A 23,782-nucleotide genomic window follows, 5' to 3' on the forward strand; every position below is an offset into this window, starting at 1 on the left:
AATTAAAACGTAAAGTGTTAAAACAGAAAGCAGTTTATTTATTCAGACTGTGTATCAAAATGAGCCTAATAAAATCTATCCAGACATTGGACTGTATTTTTTTAAAGTGGGTAACAATGGTTAGCTGGATATGTAAGTAGTAAAAATGTAAATGAGCATTAGCTAGTGTAAAATATACTTTATATGGGCTTACATGTAAATTCCAATTAAGATAAACTTAAGGTGGGGTGGCATGGTGGTGTAGTGGTTAGCACTGTCGCCTCACAGCAAGAAGGTCCTGGGTTCGAGCCCAGTGGCCAGTGAGGGCTTTTCTGTGTGGAGTTTGCATGTTCTCCCCGTGTCTGCGTGGGTTTCCTCCGGGTGCTCCGGTTTCCCCCACAGTCCAAAGTCATGCAGGTTAGGCTAATTGGTGACTCTAAATTGACCGTAGGTGTGAATGTGAGTGTGAATGGTTGTTTGTCTCTATGTATCAGCCCTGCGATGACCTGGTGACTTGTCCAGGGTGTACCCCATCTCTCACCCATAGTCAGCTGGGATAGGCTCCAGTTTGCCTGCGATCCTGTAGAACAGGATAAGCAGCTACAGATAATGGATGGATGGTTCCTCTGTCACAGCGCACCAAGAACGCCCTGCTGCCAGCGCTCCTTGGATGCAGTTTAATGTCCTGCCCGAGACGGGATGCAGTTTCTGTCATGCCCAGGACTGAATGAATGGCCACAGATCTCCACAACCACCTTCCAAAACCTTGTGGAAATCTTGTGGAAGAGTGGAGGCTGTTAGAACAGCAAAGGGGGACCTTTTAGGCAGGAATTCTTAATTAATGTCCTTGGTTTAGGAATGGACACACATGGGTGTGATAGTCCTGTGTCCACATACTTTTGGCCATATCGTTTCCATGAGCCACATAACGTGACTCGCTGCAGAGCCGGAACTCTTAACACTCAAAGAGGAAGACAACTACAGGTCACGTGACCGACTTCCTGTTTCAAACACGCAAGTTTGAAACAGCGTCCAGTGCAGCCATGACAACAGAGTGTTAAAGATGGGAGGACTGACACCACCCAGGAAACCTTCAAAATCAAGACCACGACAAAAAGCTCTGAAATGTACTGTAGAACTAAAACTGCACGCTGTAAGTTCACAAATTGACATTAATTTAGCTATTCTGCTCAGTGTTCCTTTGCTGATAGCAACAAAAGCTAGTTGGCTAACGTTAGCATTAGCTGTGTTGCTAAGTAGTCAGAAACAAATAGTGGTTAGTTAGCTACGGAAGCTCACTGCTATCAGACTGGGGGGGGAACAGTATCACGTAATAACGTGAAAAGTTTATCGTTATAAGAATATTTTTTTCACGTTATAACATAATTTAGTATCACAGATGGTACAGGAGACACATCAACAGCCTCCTGTTAGTGATTTTGCTGACACTACAGGATATAACAGTAAAGTTATTGAATATTTTCCCAATAAAAATTCCCCAAATTATGCAAAAGCACATTTTTCCAAGATCGTAGAACAAACAGGAAGGAGACTGTTGATGTGTGCAGTGGTTTTGATGGCACTACAGTGAATTAAAATGAAGTTATTGAATATTTTCGGAGCATCTCTTTCTGGTCCTGCACTTTTTAGACGGTCCCTAAGCACACAGAGACCAGTGTTATTAGTCCAGCTCGGAGAACGACTCGTTTAGATTAAAATTAGGTTGTAGCTCGTTGTCTGCCTTGGTACAGAAGGAAAGAGGTGACTATTGTGTTTTAACAACGTTTCACTGAAGAGTTATTGATCTGGGAAGTTTGAACCTGTGAATATATTTCCAATTTTACTGCAGTTCAACTCAAGCATGAAACAGAACTTCATTAACTCATATAAATGAGCCACATTACCCAGTTTATCCAACATATTACCCAGTTTATTCTCCATGTTACCCAGTTTATTCTCCATATTACCCAGTTTATCCAACATATTACCCAGTTTATTCTCCATATTACCCAGTTTATCCAACATGTTACCCAGTTTATTCTCCATATTACCCAGTTTATTCTCCACACATCTCATTCAAAACATAGATTCAAATGAGTTTAAATTTATTACATTATAACATGAAAATATATTGTTATATCGTGAAAAATAATGAAATGAAATGTTTCAACATAAAAAAATACTATAAACAGGAGTAAGCCATCATAAATGAAACCAAGTCAATGTTTGGTGTGAGACGACCCTTTACTTAAAAAAAAAAAAAAGGTAGTCTCAGGTACATGATGTTTGTCCTTCGCGTGCGAAGATAACCACGACTTCTATGAATCACTGGGGTGTGGAGTGAATGCGAAGATGGCTGATTAGGCCAATCTTCGCCTTGAAAAGTCTGTTGCAGTGGGGACATGGGATGTGCGGGGCTGAGCCAAAGGCGGAGGTGGAACTATCGGTGTTTTTCCTTTTCTGCCGACGTAGCTCTTTCTCCCTGGTGCACCTCTCCTCAAAGGCAGTCACGCCAGATGTTATGAGGGGGCGCCAGACAGGACGGTCCTCAGCGGACTTTTCCCAGGATGTATACGGAATGCTGCAAAGCTTGAGGGATGCCTTCAAAGTGTCTTTGTAGCGTTGCTTCGGCCTACCAAGATGGCGCTTGCCTGTGGACAGCTCGCCATAGAGAAGCCTTTTAGGGAGACGACAGTCGTCCATGTGGTAGATATGACCAGCCCATCGAAGCTGAGAGCGTATAAGGATGGCATGGATGCTCTCCATCTTAGCCCGCTGGAGCACTTCGGTGTCTGGGACTTTGTCGTGCCACGTCACATGGAGTAGAGTCCTGAGACATCTCATATGAAAGGCGTTGAGCTGCTTGGCATGATGACTGTATACGGTCCAAGTTTCGCAGGCATATAGCATAGATGGCAGAACTACTGCTCTGTAGACTTTGAGCTTGGTATCAAGGCTCAGTCCTCTGCGCCCCCATACCTTGTCCTTAAGCCTGCCAAAGGCAGTGCTAGCTCTCGCGATTCTGTAGGCCACTTCCTCATCAATATTAGCGGAGCATGAGAGAGTGCTGCCAAGGTATACAAACTTGTCTACCGTTGTTAGACTCTGACCACTGACGGTGATGTGGGGCTCTATATATGGAGCTGCAGGGGCTGGTTGATGGAGGACCTCAGTCTTTTTGGTTGAAATTGAGATCGAAGTCATCACAGGCTTTAGCCAACCGGTCCAAGCTACGCTGCATTTCTAATGCCGCTTTTCCACTACAAACGCGGCTGAGCCGTGCCGTGCCGAGTCGAGCTGAGTCGGGCTGAGCGGGGCTGTTGGAGTTGCATTTCGACTACAACCGCGCTGAACCGTGCTGGCTGGAAGTGGGTGGACACATTGGGTGGAGTTAGCGAAAGTGGGTGGACGTCATGTGATGTCGTTAAGCAGCGCAAACAGTGACATCAGTGACAGTGGCGGAACAAGTCAGAGCCGGGCCGGGGGCGGGGCAAATGACCGGGCCCTTTATTAAAGCTTATCATAACATCATTTTAGGCTACAAAATGTCCGCAACTGCGGTGTTTACCAATTTCAACACTACCGGGTGCAACTATGTTATTTAGTACATCAAGTCCTTCAAACGAACATGTAACTCAGAAACAAAAAACATTAGGATACTGTACATGGCTCATAATAAAACATCAATAGCCTATACTGCGCACATTATTTGAAGGGCATACGAATGAGTGCTCAGAGGTTGCAACGGTGACAGGAAGAGTCAGAAATAAAAGGAGGGCGGTGCAAACCTCACTGAATGCACTGTGTTTACCAATTTCAACACTACGGGGTGCAACTATGTTATTTTGTACATTAAGTCCTTCAAACGAACATGTAACTCAGAAACAAAAAAACATTCGGCGACATACTGTACATGGCTCATAATAAAACATCAATAGCCTACTGCGCGCATTATTTGAAGGGCATACTGCGAGCCTTGCGCTCCGCGAACTCGTCCACGATGCTCTGTATGTCACTGATTCAGTGAGCTTTTAAGCGGTAGTCTCACGACTCGAATAGTAAACAATAAACATGGAGGACATGGAGTCGTTAGTGTTGCTGGTCTTGGTGCTGTGGCTTGTTGTCACCGACAACGCGGACAGATACTGGCAAGAGCGTATAGATGAGGCGAGGCGCATAAGGCTTCAGAAATTCTCGTAATTCGTAATTATTCTTCTTCCGGGTTTACAGTATTTACAGATCCCAGCGCGCTCGCGGGGCGTGTGTGGGCATGTGAGGACACTCCTCCTCACCAATCAGTGCACAGGGGAGTGTCTGCTCACGCCCCCAGCCTCACTCGGCACGGTTTGGCTCGCTTCAGCCCCACTCCAAAACGGTGCGAGTTTTAGGGGCTAAGCAGGGCTGAAACGAGCTGAGTCGTGCTGGTTTTTGGTAGTCGAAATGCGAGCCGTGTCGGGCTGAAGTGAGCTGAAGCGAGCTGAAGTGAGCTGAAAAAGGGTAGTGGAAAAGGGCCATAACTCTGAACTAGCATTCAGTGCACAATAGTCAGCAAAGAGGAAGTCACGAGCTGTCTCTTCGTGAACTTTTGTCCCTGCTTGCAGCCTCCAAGGGTTGAAGAGTTTTCCGTCCATACGATAACGAAAACCGACACCGATGTCGTGGTAGGCGTCTAACAGCATGGCTGAAAACACCATGCTGAATAGAGTGGGGGCCAGCATGCAGCCCTGCTTAACTCCATTGGTGACGGGAAACGACTGGGAGAACTCTCCATTGTCCTGTACTCTCGCGTTCATGCCATCATGAAACTGCTGTACCATTGCAATGAACTTGCGAGGGCAACCAAACTTGGACATGATCTTCCACAACCCCTCATGGCAAACAGAATCAAACGCTTTGGTTAGGTCCACGAATGTGGTGTACAGACCAACGTTCTGCTCCTTGCACTTTTCTTGGAGTTGCCGAGCTGCAAAGATCATGTCGATGGTACTTCGTCCCGTATGGAATCCACACTGGCTTTCAGGTAGCAGGCCGCGTTCCAGGTGTTCGATGAGGCGATTAAGCAGAATGCGGCCCAGGATCTTTCCGGCGATGGAGAGCAAAGAAATGCCACGATGGTTATCACGTACAAATCTGTTCACTTTGCGCTTGTAAAGGTGGGCTATGGAAGCGTCTTTAAAGTCCTGTGGGAGCCTTTCTTGAGACCACATCAGATTGAGCAGGCTTGTGAGGGTCTCGATCAGTTTAGGTCCTCCAGAAGCATAAATTTCGGCTGGAATGGAGTCAGCACCAGGTGCTTTCCCACTGGACATGGACTTGATGGTTTTTGATACTTCCGCTTCAGTAGGAGGATCAGCGAGAGTCTCGTTCACTGGGACTTGTGGCAATCTTGCTATGGCTTCTTCATTTATGGTGGATGGGCGGTTGAGGACACTGTTGAAGTGCTCCACCCAGCGCCTGAGGATCTTCTCCCTCTCTGAGATGATTGTGTTCCCGTCGGCACTGAGGATAGAGGACGTTCCAGACGAAGTGGGACCGTACACGGTCTTTAGGGTGCTGTAGAAATTTTTCATATCATTACTATCTGCATAGGCCTGAATGGCATTGGCCTTCATACAGAACCATTCATCACGCATACGATGTAACTCGGATTGGGCAGCTCACTTGGCCTCTCTGAGCGCAGCTTCCTTAGAGGAAGAGGAGGGATCATTGAGAAGTGCTCTGTGGAGACGGCGGTTTTCCTACAGTATGGACATGATGTGACTATTATTGTCATCAAACCAATCCTGGTGTTTTCGGGTAGTAGGACCAACAACAACGGAGGCAGTAGCGTAAACAGTATCACGAAAACGCGCCCACTGAGTTTCCACATCAGCCTCTGCATTTGTGTTGGGAGTTAATAAATTCTTATCAAGCTCCTCAGCCAGTTCATGCTTGATGAGATCATTCTTAAGTTTGGAGACATTCAACCGCTTGGGGACTCTGACACCTTGGGGCCTTCTTGGTGGAGTGATGCGAAGATTCATCTTGGAGATCAATAGACGATGGTCAGTCCAGCATTCAGCTCCGCACATGGTCTTGGTGACCCTAACATCTTGTCTGTCCCTCTGCCTGGTGATGACATAGTCCAAGAGATGCCAATGCTTGGAACGGGGGTGCATCCACAACATCTTGTTACGGGTCGGAAGACGGAAGACTGAGTTGGTGATGAGAAGATCAAAGGCTGCACAGGTCTCAAGTAGGAGGAGTCCATTGCTGTTACACTTGCCAACGCAATGCTTCCCCAGCACACCTTCCCATGACTTGTGGTCTCTGCCAACATGGGCGTTAAAATCGCCGAGAATGATGAGCTTATCTGATCTAGGTACAGCAGCAATGGCGTTCTTGAGATCCTCGTAGAATCTTTCCTTCACATCGTCAGGGTTTGTCATGGTGGGGGCGTAGGCACTAATCACTGTGACAAATCTATTCATGGGAAGCGGCATGCGGGCAGTCATCAGACGATCATTTATGCCCTTAGGGGGAACTGCCAGCTTATTGGCCCAATTGGACTTAATAGCAAAGCCAGCGCCTGCCTCGCGTCGATCGTTTGATCCGCACCCAATCCAAAAGAACGTATAGCCGGCAGACTTCAGTCAGTTGTCCTTCCTCTGCTAGACGAGTCTCGCTAAGTGCTGCAATCTCCACGTTGTAACAGGCTAGTTTGCAGGCAATGAGGGCTGTCCTTCTCTCAGGTCGATTAGAGCCGGCACGGTCCAAGAGGGTACACACATTCCATGCGCCAAGAGTGACCAAGGTCACTTTAGGTGATTTAGACTTATTTGTTCTCTTCTTGCCGCTGATATGAGACACCTGCCAGCCGCGGCATGCTGGCCAGGAGAGAGTGAGACAGGCAATGTTTAGGACACCTTTTCTAGTCCCTTCCCCAGGCTACGGGGGGGAAGCACTGCTGTCCTGAAGAGGGCTGCTTCGTCGACCAGGGGGCTGCCGAATTCCAGCGCTGTCTCATTCACTGCAAAACGACCATATGGCCTGGTCCACCTACGTGTAGAGTTGTGACTACGACTGCCAGTGAGTCCACACCTGTCGCTTCGCCACGAATCCATCGCCACAGGACTTGAGAAGAGTAGATGGGGATGAAGGGGTAATGTGATAAGGGATGAAGTCATGACATGCGTGTGAGTTTGATTAAAGTGAGGGAGAGTTGTGCAGTGTCAGCCTCACTCTCTCGTCCTGAAGTATCTGAACCCAGCAGCAAGACGTAGTCAAGACGGCCAGAGATAAGACAGGATGCAGTGGATGGCCAACAGAATGCCTTTGTCTGTCTGTGCCCTGAGCGCTCCACAAGTGCTTGGTGCATGTTGGCCGTTGGCTCACGAGGAGCTCATCCGCCCTTTGACAGGTCTTGCTTTTCGTCCTGCGGGTGACATGCCACCCTCATCACCAGCACTAGGCTGGTGGGGGAACCGGTTTAGACGCCGACCACTCGTCCATTGCGGCAGGTTGTACTGTGTTATAGCAGTAGCAGGGGAACTATCCCCTGACCTGACAACAAGTCTCAGGTACAGTGAGTGCAGTTTTACAGTGGTGCTTGAAAGTTTGTGGACCCTTTAGAATTTTCTCTATTTCTGCATAAATGACCTAAAACATCATAAATATGACCTAAAACATCAGAAGAGGGCTGCTTCGTCGACCAGGGGGCTGCCAGATTTTCACACTACCAGATTTTCACACAAGTCTTAAAAGTAGATAAAGAGAACCCAGTTAAACAAATGAGACAAAAATATTATACTTGGTAATATATTTATTGAGGAAAATGATCCAATATTACATATTTATGAGTGGCAAAAGTATGTGAAACTCTGGGATGAGCAGTTAATTTGAAGGTGAAATTAGTCAAGTGTTTGTCATCCCATTGGTTGAAATCAGGTGTGAGTGGGCACTCTGTTTTACAACCCCAATTCCAAAAAAGTTGGGACACTGTGTAAACTGTAAATAAAAATAGTACAAAGACAGCAGATCACATGTTGAAACTGAGAAATTTTATTGTTTTTTGAAAAACGTCCTCATTTTGAATTTGATGTCAGCAACACGTTTCAAAAAAGTTGGGACAGGGGCATGTCTACCACTGTGTTGCATCACCTCTACTTTTAACAACACTCTGTAAACGTTTGGGAACTGAGGAGAGCAGTTGCTGTAGTTTTGAAAGAGAAATGTTGTCCCATTTTTGCAAGAAACACAATTCGAACTGTTTTTGCAAGAAAAACAGTTCGGGTCTCCTTTGTCATATTTTGAGCTTCATAATGCGCCAAATGTTTTAAATGGGAGACCGGTCTGGATTGCAGGCAGGCCAGTTTAGCACCCAGACTCTTTTTTTACTACAGAACCATGCAGTTTTAATATGTGCAGAAAGCAGTTTGGCATTGTCTTGCTGAAAGAAGGAAGGCCTTCCCTGAAAAAGATTTTGTCTGGATGGCAGCATGTTGCTCTGAAACATGTATATATCATTCAACATTCATGATGCCTTCCAAGATGTGCAAGCTACCCAATGTCACATACATTAATGCACCCTCATACCATCACAGACGCTGGCTTTTGAACTGTGCACTGATAAGCCGGATGGTCCCTCTCCTCTTTAGCCTGGAGGACGTGATGTCCAAGATTTCTAAAAAGAATTTCAGATTTCGATTCATCCGACCTTGGGACAATTTTCCACTTCACCTCAGTCCATCGTAAAAGAGCTTGGGCCCAGAGAAGGTGGCTGTGTTTCTGGATATTGTTTATATCTAGTTTTAACTTGCATTTGTGGATGCAGAAATGAACTGTTTTCACAGACGATGGTTTTCTGAAGTGTTCCTGAGCCCATCCAGTGATTTCCACTACAGACGTGTGTCTTTTTAATGCAGTGTCGCCTGAGGGCCTGAAGATCACAGGCATCCAATGTCAGTTTTCAGCCTTGTCTCTTGCATACAGAGATTTCTCCAGATTCTCTGAATCTTTTAATGATATTATGTACCATAGATGATATGATCCCCAAATTCTTTGCAATTTTACATTGAGGAACGTTATTCTTAAATTGTTGTACTGTTTGCCCAAGCAGTCTTTTACAGAGCGGTGAACCCCTCCCCATCTTTACTTCTGAAAGACTCCGCCTCTCTAGGATGCTCTTTTTATACCCAATCATTTTACTGACCTGTTGCCAATTAACCAAATGATTTTTTTTAGCATTACACAACTTTTTCAGTCTTTTGTTTTCCCTGTCCCAAGTTTTCTGAAACGTGTTGCTGACATCAAATTTAAAATGAGCATATATTTTTCAAAAAACAATAATTTCTCAGTTTCAACATTTGATATGTTGTCTTTGTACTATTTTTAATGCAATATAGGGTTTCCATGATTTGCAAATTATCGCATTCTGATTTTACTGATGTTTTACAGAGTGTCCCAACTTTTTTGGAATTGGGGTTGTATTTAAAGAACAGGGATCTATCAGAGTCTGATCTTCACAACACATGTTTGTGGAAGTGTATCATGGCACGAACGAAGGAGATTTCTGAGGACCTCAGGAAAAGCATTGTTGATGCTCATCAGGCTGGAAAAGGTTACAAAACCATCTCTAAAGAGTTTGGACTCCACCAATCTAAAGTTAGACAGACTGTGTACAAATGGAGGAAATTCAAGACCATTGTTAACCTCCCCAGGAGTGGTCGCCCAACAAAGATCACTCCAAGAGCAAGGTGTGTAATAGTCAGCGAGGTCACAAAGGACCCCAGGGTAACTTCTAAGCAACTGAAGGCCTCTCTCACATTGGCTAATGTTCATGAGTCCACTCTCAGGAGAACACTGAACAACAATGGTGTGCGTGGCAGGGTTTGGGGCTGGGCGATTATACGATCACGATTAGTGATTGTGATTTAAATTCAGTTCGATCACGATGATCAGCTGTGGGCATATTTACTCGATCACGTGCATTACATGTGGCGGAAAGGTGCACGACAACTGCCAATCACAAGCCACCTTCCCTGTACCACTGCGAGCTAACGTGACCTTACCATAGAAGGTAGGCTAAAACTAGAAGACAGCAGAATGGCCGAAGGTGGAACTGAGAGCAGTGAAAGTGATGTTGGACATGACTTGGAGTTATCCTCCGAAGCTGAGGTCATTGTTGACTAAAAAGGTTACACGACGTCAGTGGTGTGGCGATGGTTTGGTTATGGCCAAAGCGACAAGCAGCAGATGAAGCCAGTATGTAAGATATATGTCGGCGACTGGTGCCTTCTAAGACTGGCAATACAACGAACCTTTTTAATCACTTGGAAAAAATACCATCCAAGTGACTACTCAGATAGCACGAGAATGCAAGCTCAGCCTGTACGTTCGGCACATAAAAGTAGGCCTGTTACCAGCAGTGTAGCCACAGGACCAAAACCGCAACAACAGTCAATTGTCATCTTTTGCGGCCATTAAGCCTTATGAGAAGCATTTGAAAAGGAACAAAGTTATTACCTACGCTGTGTCTTTTTGTATAGCGAAAGACATGATGCCTCTGTCAACAGTTGAGCGAATTGGATTTAAGTACTTACTAAACGTGATGGACCAGAGGTACAAAATCCCTGGCAGAAAATACTTTTCACAAACTGCCATTCCATGGCTTTATGATAAATGCCGTATGAAGTTGGAAACTCAGCTCCAAGATATCAAATACTTTGCAACTACCTCTGACCTTTGGTCGAGTCGCACATTTGAGCCATATTTGAGTCTCACGATCCATTACATTGACGAGGAATGACTCTTCAAAGCACATGCTTGCAGACGGTGTATTTTCTGGAGGACCATACAGCCGAAATAATTTGTCAGGGACTGGAGGATGCGCTGGAATCTTGGGGCCTTAGTGAAGACCGGCAGGTGTGCATCACTACAGACAACGGAGCAAACATTGTCAAGGCTGTTGCTCTTAAAGGCTGGACTCGCCTGCAGTGCTTCGGTCACCGGCTAAACACAGCTATTGGTAAGTAGCCTAAATGAACACATCTCAGAAAAGCTGTCGTTTTTTTTTTCTTTAAAATATTGTGTTTTTATATTCTTTCTGATACTATATCAGTGTTTGGCTGTCACTTAAAACAGTTGCTGTTGTAAGCAAAATGATGATTAGGCCCATGTTAAACAAGTAGGTTAGTTTTGCATATTGTTATGCTGACCTTCAAACATGGAAAACAGTAACGTTACAAGCATCAAATGTATCTTCATATGGCCCTTTTCCACTACCCTTTTTCAGCTCGCTTCAGCTCACTTCAGCCCGACACGGCTCGCGTTTCGACTACCAAAAAACAGCACGACTCGGCTCGCTTCAGCCCTGCTTAGCCCCTAAAACTCGCACCGTTTTGGAGTGGGGCTGAAGCAAGCCAAAGCGAGCCGAGTGAGGCTGGGGGCGTGAGCAGACACTCCCCTGTGCACTGATTGGTGAGGAGGAGTGTCCTCACATGCCCACACATGCCCCGCGAGCACGCTGGGATCTGTAAACACCGCAAACCCGGAAGAAGAATAATTACGAATTACGAGAATTTCTGAAGCCTTATGCGCCTCGCCTCATCTATACGCTCTTGCCAGTATCTGTTGGCGTTGTCGGTGACAACAAGCCACAGCACCAAGACCAGCAACACTAACGACTCCATGTCCTCCATGTTTATTGTTTACTATCCGGGTCGTGAGACTACCGCTTAAAAGCTCACTGATGTCACTGTTTGCGCTGCTTAACGACATCACGTGACATCCACCCACTTTCGCTAACTCCACCCAATGTGTCCACCCACTTCCAGCCAGCACGGTTCAGCGCGGTTGTAGTCGAAATGCAACTCCAACAGCCCCGCTCAGCTCGACTCAGCACGGCACGGCTCAGCTGCGTTTGTAGTGGAAAAGCGGCATTATTGTTTGCAAAAAGTAATGACAGTGTTTCACATTATTATATTGAGGGCTTCTAAACTGATTTCTTTCTTCTTTTTTTATCTTTAGAGGGCAGAATGAATGACCAGAGAATTGACAGGGCTGTCAGTGTGTGCAAGAAAGTGGTCAGTGCTTTTTCTTACTCATGGAAAAAGAGAAGAGCACTAGCAACTGCTCAAGATGACCTCAAGCTCCCTAAACATAGGTTGATCACAGAATCTCCTACCAGGTGGGGGTCCCGTCATGCCATGATAGCACGAGTACTGGAGCAGGAGAAGGCTATTGCAAAGGTGTTATCTGCTGACAGAAAAAGCAGGCACCTCACTCCCACATGGCAGGATATTGAGATATTGGAGTCTGTCCATAAGGCCCTAAATCCACTTGCAGACTTCACTGACGCCCTTTCTGGTGAAGCATACATCAGTGTCTCTTGTGTGAAACCTGTCCTCCAGCTCTTCAATGAGGAAGTCTTAAGGCCAGAAGATGATGACACAGAGCTTACCAAGGCCATCAAGACTGCTGTCATTACCTATTTGAATGAGAATGATGCTGCCACTGATGACCTGAGCATGGCGACCTTTGTTGATCCTCGCTTCAAGACCCACTACATCCAGGCTGACAAAATAGAGGCTGTGGGGGCCAGTGCTGTCTCTCAGATACTGGATGAATGGAGGACCTCACAGTCTAGCCCTACTACTCCATCAGAAGCGTCAACTTCAACTGCACCAGTCATAATGCAGAAAAAGACACTTGGCAGCTTTTTCAAAAGGCCAGTTGCTACTTCTGGTCTAACAGACCAGTAGGCTGTTGAGGCTGAATTGAACAGTTACTTGCAAGCTCCAAATGCAGACAGTGAAACCAATCCCCTGGAATGGTGGAAGACCCACTGCACAGCATATCCCAGAGTGAGCCTTCTGGCAAAGTGGTACCTTTGCATCCCTGCCACCAGCTCGCCCTCAGAGAGAGCTTTTAGCACAGGTGGCAATATTGTTACCTGCCACAGGGCAGCTTTAAAGCCAGATGCTTTGGACAGACTTGTCTTTCTGGCAAAAAAACCCCTAACAATAGATCCTGAATGATGTGCACTTGATTCAGCATATAGGCCTCGCATGGTGCTGACTAATTTATGTTAATATGTTTGCACTTTTTTCAATTGGTACAACTGTTGGTTTACATTTTTGAATACTGACCATGGAGATTTGCTGTCTGCTAAAACAATTTGATGTGAACTGTCAGAGCTGTTTTTTTGTTTGAATACCCATGTTAAACATATACACAGCCATTGGTATTTACAGATTATTCATATTTGCTAGTAGAACATATGTGGACAGCCTATGTAGGATTACAATTTTTTCATGTTTATTACATTTGTTACATACTGAGCAATTTAAACCAGTCCATTGGTTTTGAGATGTTTGCTTGGTCTTCTGTGCACTGTATTAGTTCACAGTTGTGCAGATTTTACATTTCACTCCCTTGCACTTTTTTCAGTTGGTACAACTGTTGGTTTACATTTTAAAATATTGACCATGGAGAGTTTGCTGTCTGCTAAAACCACTTGATGTGAGGTTTGTTCTGATATTTTCTAAATCACTCTTGTTAAAGCATGTCATTTGCTTTATATGTTAATAAAATGTTAAACTAATCTCTGGTTTCTTCTGGTTTCAGTCCAGATGCTTTCAAACTGGCAGTGCCGGGGGCCGTGATAAAAATCGTGATAAAAATCAATATCGTTCAATATGGGAAAATAAATCGTGCTAACTTTTTTTTGCCATATCACCCAGCCCTAGCAGGGTTGCAAGGAGAAAGCTACTGCTCTCCAAAAAGAACATTGCTGCTCATCTGCAGTTTGCTAAAGATCACGTGGACAAGCCAGAAGGCTATTGGAAACATGTTTTGTGGACGGATGAGACCAAAATAGAACTTTTTGGTTTAAATGAGAAGCATTATGTTTGGAGAAAGGAACGACTACATTTTAAGTACTACATTTTAAGGTACTACAAGAACCTTATCCCATCTGTGAAACATGGTGGTGGTAGTATCATGGTTTGGGCCTGTTTTGCCGCATCTGGGCCAGGACGGCTTGCCATCATTGATGGAACAATGAATTCTGAATTATACCAGCCAATTCTAAAGGAAAATGCTAGGATATCTGTCCATGAACTGAATCTCAAGAGAAGGTGGGTCATGCAGCAAGACAACGACCCTAAGCACACAAGTCGTTCTACCAAAGAATGGTTAAAGAAGAATAAAGTTAATGTTTTGGAATGGCCGAGTCAAAGTCCTGACCTTAATCCAATCGAAATGTTGTGGAAGGACCTGAAGCGAGCAGTTCATGTGAGGAAACCCACCAACATCCCAGAGTTGAAGCTGTTCTGTATGGAGGAATGGGCTAAAATTCCTCCAAGCCGGTGTGCAGCACTGATCAACAGTTACCGGAAATGTTTAGTTGCAGTTATTGCTGCACAAAGGGGTCACACCAGATACTGAAAGCAAAGGTTCACATACTTTTGCCACTCACAGATATGTAATATTGGATCATTTTCCTCAATAAATAAATGACCAAGTACAATATTTTTGTCTCATTTGTTTAACTGGATTCTCTTTATCTACTTTTAAGACTTGTGTGAAAATCTCATGTTTTAGGTCATATTTATGCAGAAATATAGAAAATTCTAAAGGGTTCACAAACTTTCAAGCACCACTGTATAAGGAAATGAGCAGTTAGATTTTACTGAGCAGCTTATAGAACCAGCCACAGTTCTTCTGGACACTTTAACTGTCATACTTGCTTCTTAATTTTGCACCAAACCTTTCATAATGCTTTCATAATGTTTTTTTTTTTCATCTGAAAAGTGGTCTCTTATGCAAAATGCTGCTCAGATACAAACTTTAATCCCCCCCGGTAACATTTAATTTTGTGCTGGAAAACGAACGTTTGGAACTCTGACTTGATAATGTAGAAGTCATCAAATGTAAATCTGTCACAAAATTTGTATGAAAAAATAGGGTGCCTTAGACTTTTGCACAGCACTGTATATTGTTATAAACTTTTTTCATGTTATGTGATACTGATTTTTTTTTTTTCTGGTGTGGCAGCAATACGCTTCCGCAGTTAACCTACTCTCGTATATTACATTTATTTTCAGTGGTTATGTAAAAAAAAATTCTCTTTTCAAATGAGAACACAATTTTTGAAAAAGCGTGATTTTTTTTTTTTTTTCCCTCTGCATTTTCAAACTAGGCTATCTGTAGCTGCTTCTCAATGACCATGTTACATCTAATCGGCACTACCATCCCTGATCTATGCCACAGGTTCCCACCCCTTGGTCCTGGAGTACTCTCGGTCCTGCACATTCTAGTACTTCCCTCCTCTAACACACCCATTTCAACTCAGGAACTACTGTTACTTAGATAATTATTTGGATCATATCTGTTGGGAGCAGGGAAAACATTAGGACAAGGGGATACTCCAGAACTGGGGTTGTGAACCTGTCTGCTTATGAGCTTATTACTTGAATTACACACTGACTTCAGACATCTCTGTCTTCTTAGATCACATGTCCAGGAGTCCTGTTACCATCCCATGAGGATATCTACTTGAGCGTCCAGATGATGGGCCAATACCACAAAACGAAGTGTGTCTCCTCTGCCTTCCCTCTTCTGCTGCATGAAAACATGGTGTTTACTAAGGTGAGGTGGATAAAATGGATCATATTGGCTCTTCAACACTGACAGTGTTTGCAGTTTGGAAGTTGTATGTTTAACTGAGATATATTAGTTCATCTCAAACAATTAGAACATTGTGAAAAGTTCAGGTTTTTTTTTTGTAGTTTAATTAAAAAAGGTAAACGTTCATATTCTATTTTAATTACACAAAGTCAAATATTTCAAGCCTTTTTTGTTTTAATTTTGATAACGATGGCTTATAGCTCATGAAAATCAGAACTCCAGTATCCAAAATCATTAGAATATTTCCTAAGATCAATCATAAAAGGATTTACAGTACAGAAATGTTCAGCATCTGAAAGTATGTTCATTTATACACTCAGTACTTGGTTGGGGCTCCTTTACCATGAATTACTGGATCAATGCGGCGTGGCATGGAGGCGATCAGCCTGTGGCATTGCTGAGGTGTTCTTGAAGCCCAGGATGCTTTGATAGCGATCTTCAGCTTGTCTATGTTTTTTGGTCGGGCGTTTCTCATCTTCCTCTTGACACTACCCTGTCAATTCTCTATGGGATTCAGGTCAGGCGAGTTGACTGGCCAGTCAAGCACAGTAATATCATGGTCAGCAAAAAATTTGGTCGTAGTTTTGGTACTGTAGGGATGTGCTAAGTCCTTCTGGAAAAGGAAATCAGTATCTCCATAAAGCTTGTCAGTAGATGGAAGCATGAAGTGCTCTAAAGTCTCCTGGTAGATGGCTGTGTTGACTTTGGATTTGATAAAACACAGTGGAACAAAAACAGCAGATGACATGGCACCCCAAATCATCACAGACTGTGGAAACTTCACACTGGACTTCAAATACCTTGAATACTATGCTTCTCCTCTCTTCCTCCAGACTCTAGGACCTTGATTTCCAAATGAAATGCAAAATTTACTTTCATCTGAAAAGAGGACTTTGGACCACTGAGCAACAGTCCAGTTCTTTCTCTCCTTAGCCCAGGTAAGACGCTTCTGATGTTGTCTTTGGTTCAGGAGTGGCTTGATATTAGGAATGTGACAGTTCTAGCCCCTTTTCTGAAGACGTCTGTGCGTGGTGGCTCTTGATGCACTGACATCAGCCTCAGTCCACTCCTTGTGAAGCTCTCCCAAGTTCTTGAATCAACTTTTCTTGACAATTCTTTCCAGCTGCGGTCATCCCTGTTGCTTGTGTATCTTTTCCAGCCAGCCTTTTCATCAGTGACCTCCTGTGGCTTTCCCTCCTTGTGGAGGGTGTCAGTGATCGTCTTCTGGACAACTGTCAAGTCTTCCTCATGATTGTGGTTGTGTGAACTGAACTAGACCAAGAGGTACACATTATTTATACTGTTTTTCTCAAACTTGAAATGAAAAATACTGATATTTTGAGGGTTTTTTTTTTTTTTGCACCGTAGACCATAATTATCAAAATTTAAAGATAAAAATGTTTGGAACATTTTAGTTTCCATGTCATGAGTCTAGAATATATAAAATTTTCGCTTTCTTAAATAACCGATGGAAAATATTGAACTTTTTCATGATATTCTAGTTGTTTGAGATGCACCAATATATACTAAGTAACTTTAAAAACGCACATTGATAAAACTTGCTGAATTCGTGCTGAGTTTATCTCAAGAAGAAAAGAAATATATCACAATGGAAAAATAACTTCGTTCCGCCCGAATAAGTTCCAAATCTGTGCTCAAATCAGAATTTAAGGGAGTTGTACTCAATAACGTACAATATGACTCGGGTAGTCAATGACATGGACAGGCTTTAATTTTCAAACAAATTTTGCATACACTGTACACACACAATCTTGCCTATAAATACCCGGGGGAAATGATGGGAAAATTGTCATTATTGAAGATGCCACGCCTAAGCCAAAATCAACGTGAACAGGCCATCGGGATGTTGCGTGCCGGAAGTACACAGACAGAGGTCGCCCGGCACTTCGGTGTTCATCATTCGACCGTTTCCCGTTTGAGTCAGCGTTACAGACAGACAGGGAGCACCAGGGATCGTCCACGCCCTGGTCAGCCTCGAGTCACGACGCCAGTTCAGGATCAGCACATCAGGCTAGCTCACCTCCGTGACAGATTCCTGACACCCTCAGTCACTGCTGCCACGAAGAGTGAACGCCTTGTTGCAAGCAAACGGAGGTCATACACGATACTGAACCTGTAATTTCGTGAACATGGACCAACTGTCACTTTGAATTTTTTTATTGTGAATTAATTCTTGAGTTTGACAATAAATGTCCTTTATCAATGTTTCAAGATGTGTGTGCATTACATACAATATCATAAATTTCAAATATATGCATGGATCTAAAGTGATATCGTGTTGAATTCCACTGTGCGTTTTTAAAGTTACTTAGTGTAGTATGAAAGTTCGTGTGACATACTGTAAATCTACGTTGTTTCATATTCATTTGATTTACATTAAAGGAAACGTCTACCCGCTGCGTGCCGCTCTGACTTCACACTGGGACAGTGCCAGCACAGTTACAGTGGTGTTTATGAGGAGCAAAAGTTTAAAAGATCTTAAACATGCGGGATAACAGTCACGTTTTACTGTTGCTCCTAAAAACAAACAAAAAAACCCCCATGAGATTCTTTTATATTATTCACCATTTTCCAGAGATGTTCAAAGTCATATTAATGAGAAATCCAGTGTAGAAGCAGTCGTAGCGCAATTGCACTGAGTTATGGCTGAGATTCTACTTGGCTAGTTATTGATCTCCAAACATGATGGCATTGGTGGTGGTATTAGCATGAACGTTGAAGCTCAGGAACCTGATGTTGTTGAGAAGGTGAGGGTACAGGTACAGGTGAGAAGGTGAGAGTGCTGGAAAGACTAAAGGATTAAAATGCTGCTGCACAGCTCTCTTCATCTCTTTTAGATGAAGCAAGGGCACAATCCCACGATCTGCAGGAAGTTATACGGCATTATGTAACATGGCTCATGTACCGTAGGAAAGTGATACTCATAGTGAAAACAGACCAACATGGCAATGAAAAGTTTAAACAAAAGTGTACTCAGAAATTAATCTTAAAAATAAATAAATAAATGAGGCAAGCCACTGAATTCTAACTAAATGATTTCTTTCTATCACTCTGTCTCTCCATCTCTCTCTTCATCAGGCTTTCTCAGGAGCATTTGACCCTGGTGATATACCTAATCATCTGGAGAGTAAGAGCTATGCGGGGCCATGTTCAGTACTCCTGCTTTTTTCTCTCATATACCTCAGATCAATAAACTAATAAACACTCATACACGCTTTTGTTTTCTCTTTAGATGATACAACCTGTTTGGAGCTCATCCAGCTTGTTCCCCCAGGTAGGGATCATCTGTTTCCAGATTGGCGGCAGCACATCAGAATTATAGTTTAATCCTGACTTTAGATTGACTGCTCATATCTGCTTAACTTGAAGCATCCAGGCCTTTCTTGGTGTGATATGGTGTTTTTTTTTTTTTTTTGTGTGTTTGTGTTTTGATTTTTTTAAATCCAGTAAATATGATTAAAGAAGCAGTCCCGCATATGCAACATCGGTCTTGGCATTAGAAGTAACGCCTTGAATATAGGGTTTCTGCCCATGTTTACATTAGACCGTATCAGCGGATCATCAGATTAACGTTTTTAAAACGATTAGCGTGCACACAGCAACACCAATACACGATTCGCGTGCACACAACAATACCAATACGCGGATACGCTCGGCTCCGCAGGCATCCTGCGCTCCAAATCACTCCGCCCTGAACAGCGAGTGCCCTCTGGAGGGTGCGCACTCCGGCCCTGCGCAGCTCACAGAGCGCGCGAGTGAAGTGCACTAGCAGTGTTTTTGGGACTGAGCCGCTGTGTGTGAGATCCCAGCGCATATCACTTACCGCTTGCAAGTGGAAGGATGGCAAGCCTAAAGACAATCATAACTACACAATGGGCAGTATTTGCATCAGTATTTGCAGTATTTTCATACTTTTATACTCTTTAATGAAAGGTGATACAAGGCGGAAGTCCGCGCCGTTTTTCAGCAGTCGTGTCACATGACCAACGCCAGCAAATCAGGAAGGTGGATGTCGCAGTGACGTTGTCCAATGAGGACGCCAGCTAGAGCTCAGCACAGCGTATTCGCGTATCTCAATGTTTACACAGCACCGGACCAGATACGATCTGGATTGAATACGTGGACGCTGGCGGATTCCCGTTTCCCGGCGTTTCCAGGTGGTTTAATGTAAACGGACAGTGCATCCGCGAAGAAAACGAGACAGATACGGTCTAATGTAAACGTAGCCTCTGTCTTCATCAGTGGGATTGGTGTGTCATTAACGAATTTGATGATAATCTTGCTTGCAACTGAGCTTTTGACATTATGGTGTTTTTCTCTGCATTGAAAACAGTCTGAAAGCTGTTTGAGGTTTTTTTTTTTTTTAAGATAGTTAAAATGCTACCTTTGTGAAGCTATGTTGACCATACCCTTATCCACAATAAGTTAAAAAAAAAAACCTCCGAATAAAGAAGTTGAAGGATATAAAGGATGTTTTTGCTGCCCTAGCTTCAGGAGCAAACTTTTATGAAAGTGCATCTTTTGCTAAGCTGAGAACTGTATCTCTTTCTTAATTGATGATACAGAAGGTGAAATTCTGGCCACATTTGAGGAGAACACCAGAGACTTCCTTTATCCAGGCCTAAGTCTGATTCCCAAAACCCCAGGTTCACAAAGAGAAGTTCTCATGAAGAAATCTGCCTCGTTCCTGGTGTGTATCTCATCCATTCACTATGCTGTGATATCTCTGATGCATCGTAAAAGGCAGTGCCATTTTCCTGCTATTTGCTTCAGGACATAGATTGTTTGGGTAAATTGATCTGCCAAGAGTGTCATTATCTTCCTCTGCCGACTGTCTTCTCATGATTTTTAAAGTTTCTGACTTTCTTTCTTTCTGTCTTTTCTCCTTTTTCGTTTTTCATCTCATTCCCTTAGGGGATTTCACCCAAAGTGGAATTTTCAACCATATCAGTTATTGAGGAGTGTGAGATGAAGAGTAGCCAGCCAGCCATCTCAGTGAGTTATGTTTCCTTCTTCGTTTTTTATTCCTCTAATAAAATGGACAATATCACAATGCATGGAATTAATAAGGAATTGTTTCCTTATGCTAATGCACAAGTTCAGTCTAGGTGCCAAATCATCATTCTATATAATGCTGATGTTATAGAGCAGAGATTAGACATTAAATGTGGTGACAAGCCAGTTTTATTCAATGCTGATTGTCTACAATTCTAACAGCCATCAAATACAAGAAATATTTGAATAGCTGACTCATACAATTGTGGGCAGCACGGTGGTGTCGTGGTTAGCACTGTCTCCTCACAGCAAGAAGGTTCTGGGTTCGAGCCCGGCGGCCGACGAGGGCCTTTCTGTGTGGAGTTTGCACGTTCTCCCCGTGTCCGCGTGGGTTTCCTCCGGGTGCTCCGGTTTCCCCCACAGTCCAAAGACATGCAGGTTAGGCTAATTGGTGGCTCTAAATTGACCGTAGGTGTGAATGGGAGTGTGAATGGTTGTCTGTGTCTGTGTGTCAGCCCTCTGATGACCTGGCGACTTGTCCAGGGTGTACCCCGCCTCTCGCCTATAGTCAGCTGGGATAGGCTCCAGCTTGCCTGCGACCCTGCACAGGATAAGCAGTTACAGATAATGGATGGATACAATTGCCTATTAATGTTTTGTCATTTAAACCACACCATTAACCATTAGATCATTATAGCAAGCGTATAGATCATATCGCTTGAATAAACCAGGCAGTTAGAATTAACGTTTTGTTGAGAAATAGGCAGGGCTGGACAAATATCACTGAATCAGTTCTTCAGGTTTTGTATTTTCAGCTGCAAATGAGCATGGCCTGTGTCCGAAATCGCTCCCTACTCACTATATAGGGCACCATATACAGTGCCTTGCAAAAGTATTCATACCCCTTGAACTTTTTCACATTTTTCCACCTTACAACCACAAACTTAAAAGTTTTTTATTGAGATTTTATGTGATAGACCAACACAGAGTAGCACATAATTGTGAAGTGAAACGAAAATGATAAATGGTCTTCAAAATTTTAAACAAATAAAAATCTGAAAAATGTGCTGTGCATTAGTATTCAGCCCCCCTGCGTCAATACTTTGTAGAGCCACCTTTTGCTGCAATTACAGCTGCAAGTCTTTTGTGGTATGTCTCTACCAGCTTTGCACATCTAGACACTGAAATTTTTGCCCATTCTTCTTTGGAAAATAGCTCAAGCTCAGCCAGATTAGATGGAGAGCGTCTGTGAACAGCAATTTTCAAGTCTTGCCACAGATGCTCAATGGGATTTAGGTCTGGACTTTGACTGGGCCATTCTAACACATGAATATTCTTTGATCTAAACCATTCCATTGTAGCTCTGGCTGTATATTTAGGGTCATTGTCTTGCTGGAAGGTGAATCTCCTTCCCAGTCTCAAGTCTTTTGCAGCCTCCAACAGGTTTTCTTCCAGGATTGCCCTGTATTTAGCTCCATCCATCTTCCCATCAACTCTGACCAGCTTCCCTGTCCCTGCTGAAGAAAAGCATCCCCATAGCATGATGCTGCCACCACCATGTTTCACAGTGGGGATGGTGTGTGCAGGGTGATGAGCAGTGTTAGTTTTCCGCCACACATGGCGCTTTGCATTTAGGCCAAAAAGTTCAACTTTGGTCTCATCTGACCAAAGCACCTTCTTCCACGTTTGCTGTGTCCCCTACGTGGCTTCTTATGCCTGTCTTTCAACAATGGCTTTCTTCTTGCCACTCTTCCAAAAAGGCCAGATTTGTGGAGTGTACGACTTATAGTTGTCCTGTGCACAGATTCTCCCACCTGAGCTGTGGATTTCTGCAGCTCCTCCAGAGTGATCATGGGCCTCTTGGCTGCTTCTCTGGCCAGTGCTCTCCTTGCTCGCTCTGTCAGTTTAGGTGGACGGCCATGTCTTGGTAGGTTTGCAGTTGTGCCATACTCTTTCCATTTTTGAATGATGGATTGAACAGTGCTTCTTGAGATGTTCAGAGCTTGGGATATTTTTTTATAACCTAACCCTGCTTTAAACTTCTCCAGAACTTTATCCCTGACCTGTCTGGTGAGTTCTTTGGTTTTCATGATGCTGTTTGTTCTTCAGTGTTCTCTAACAAACCACTGAGGCCTTCACAGGACAAGTGTATTTATGCTGAGAGTAAATTACACACAGTAGGACTCTATTAACTAATTAGATGACTTCTGAAGGCAGTTGATTGCACTGGGTTGTATTTAGAGGTATCAGAGTACAGGGGGCTGAATACTAATGCACGGCACATTTTTCAGATTTTTATTTGTTTAAAATTTTGAAGACCATTTATCATTTTCGTTTCACTTCACAATTATGTGCTACTTTGTGTTGGTCTATCACATATAAAATCTCAATAAAAAACTTTTAAGTTCGTGGCTGTAAGGTGGAAAAATGTGAAAAGGTTCAAGGGGTATGAATACTTTTTCAAGACACTGTAGTGAGGACGCCATTTTAGAGTACTGTCCAAAATGATAGTGAGGATTATTTACATCCTATATAGTGCACTCAAAGTATCCCACAATGCATCACGAAAAGTAGTGTACAACTGATGGTCACTAACCAAAGCAGTATTTGCGGTCGTGCTGAAAGAAATGAAATTAAAAGTCACAAATTTGATTTAATAAAATGCAGCAGCAAAGAAGAAAGTATTTAGTCTTGATTTAAAAAAAACTGAAAGATGCAGGTACTTTGTATTGATTAATGTGGGAAATATATTTATCACAAAAACACATGCATGTATTTTATTATTTTGAAAACCCACCAGCTGGCTGATCTGGCACGTTTTAATTGTGCAACAGTAATGACATAAATACCAGCACGACGGAGTTGTGTCCGAAAGCATTTTTTCATTTTACCAATGAGCTCACTATATAATCCTCAATATATTAATTCCCTATGTAGGTAGTAGGGAGCGAGTTTGGACACGGGGTAGTCTTGTAAAACTCACTAGAACAGATTGCATCTTCGTCAACGCAATCTGAAGTTTCTTGAATCAATTTAGAAGTATTAAATACTCCACTATTACTCTCTATAAAACTTCCAAACTATTCTGTAGTTGATTGCTAGACCAGTAGAAACTAAA

At 43.4% G+C, this 23,782-nt stretch overlaps 1 protein-coding gene across 2 annotated transcripts in view; it reads left to right on the forward strand.

Moving 5' to 3' along the window:
• Positions 1 to 999: 999 nt before the first annotated feature.
• Positions 1,000 to 23,782, forward strand: part of spata6 (spermatogenesis associated 6) — a 55,089-nt gene continuing 32,306 nt past the window's right edge. Inside the window, exons 1-6 of one of the 2 annotated variants that reach the window (XM_060932122.1) lie at positions 1,000 to 1,132; positions 15,472 to 15,609; positions 18,748 to 18,817; positions 18,902 to 18,943; positions 20,235 to 20,359; positions 20,584 to 20,664. In XM_060932122.1, coding sequence (XP_060788105.1) covers positions 1,043 to 1,132; positions 15,472 to 15,609; positions 18,748 to 18,817; positions 18,902 to 18,943; positions 20,235 to 20,359; positions 20,584 to 20,664 — 546 coding nt within the window. In that variant the 5' untranslated portion in view covers positions 1,000 to 1,042. The remainder of the gene's footprint in view (positions 1,133 to 15,471; positions 15,610 to 18,747; positions 18,818 to 18,901; positions 18,944 to 20,234; positions 20,360 to 20,583; positions 20,665 to 23,782) is intronic. The other variant, XM_060932123.1, reaches the window with a different exon arrangement.

This window comes from Neoarius graeffei, chromosome 10 (assembly GCF_027579695.1).
Source record: "Neoarius graeffei isolate fNeoGra1 chromosome 10, fNeoGra1.pri, whole genome shotgun sequence".
In the NCBI taxonomy this organism is placed as follows: domain Eukaryota; kingdom Metazoa; phylum Chordata; class Actinopteri; order Siluriformes; family Ariidae; genus Neoarius; species Neoarius graeffei.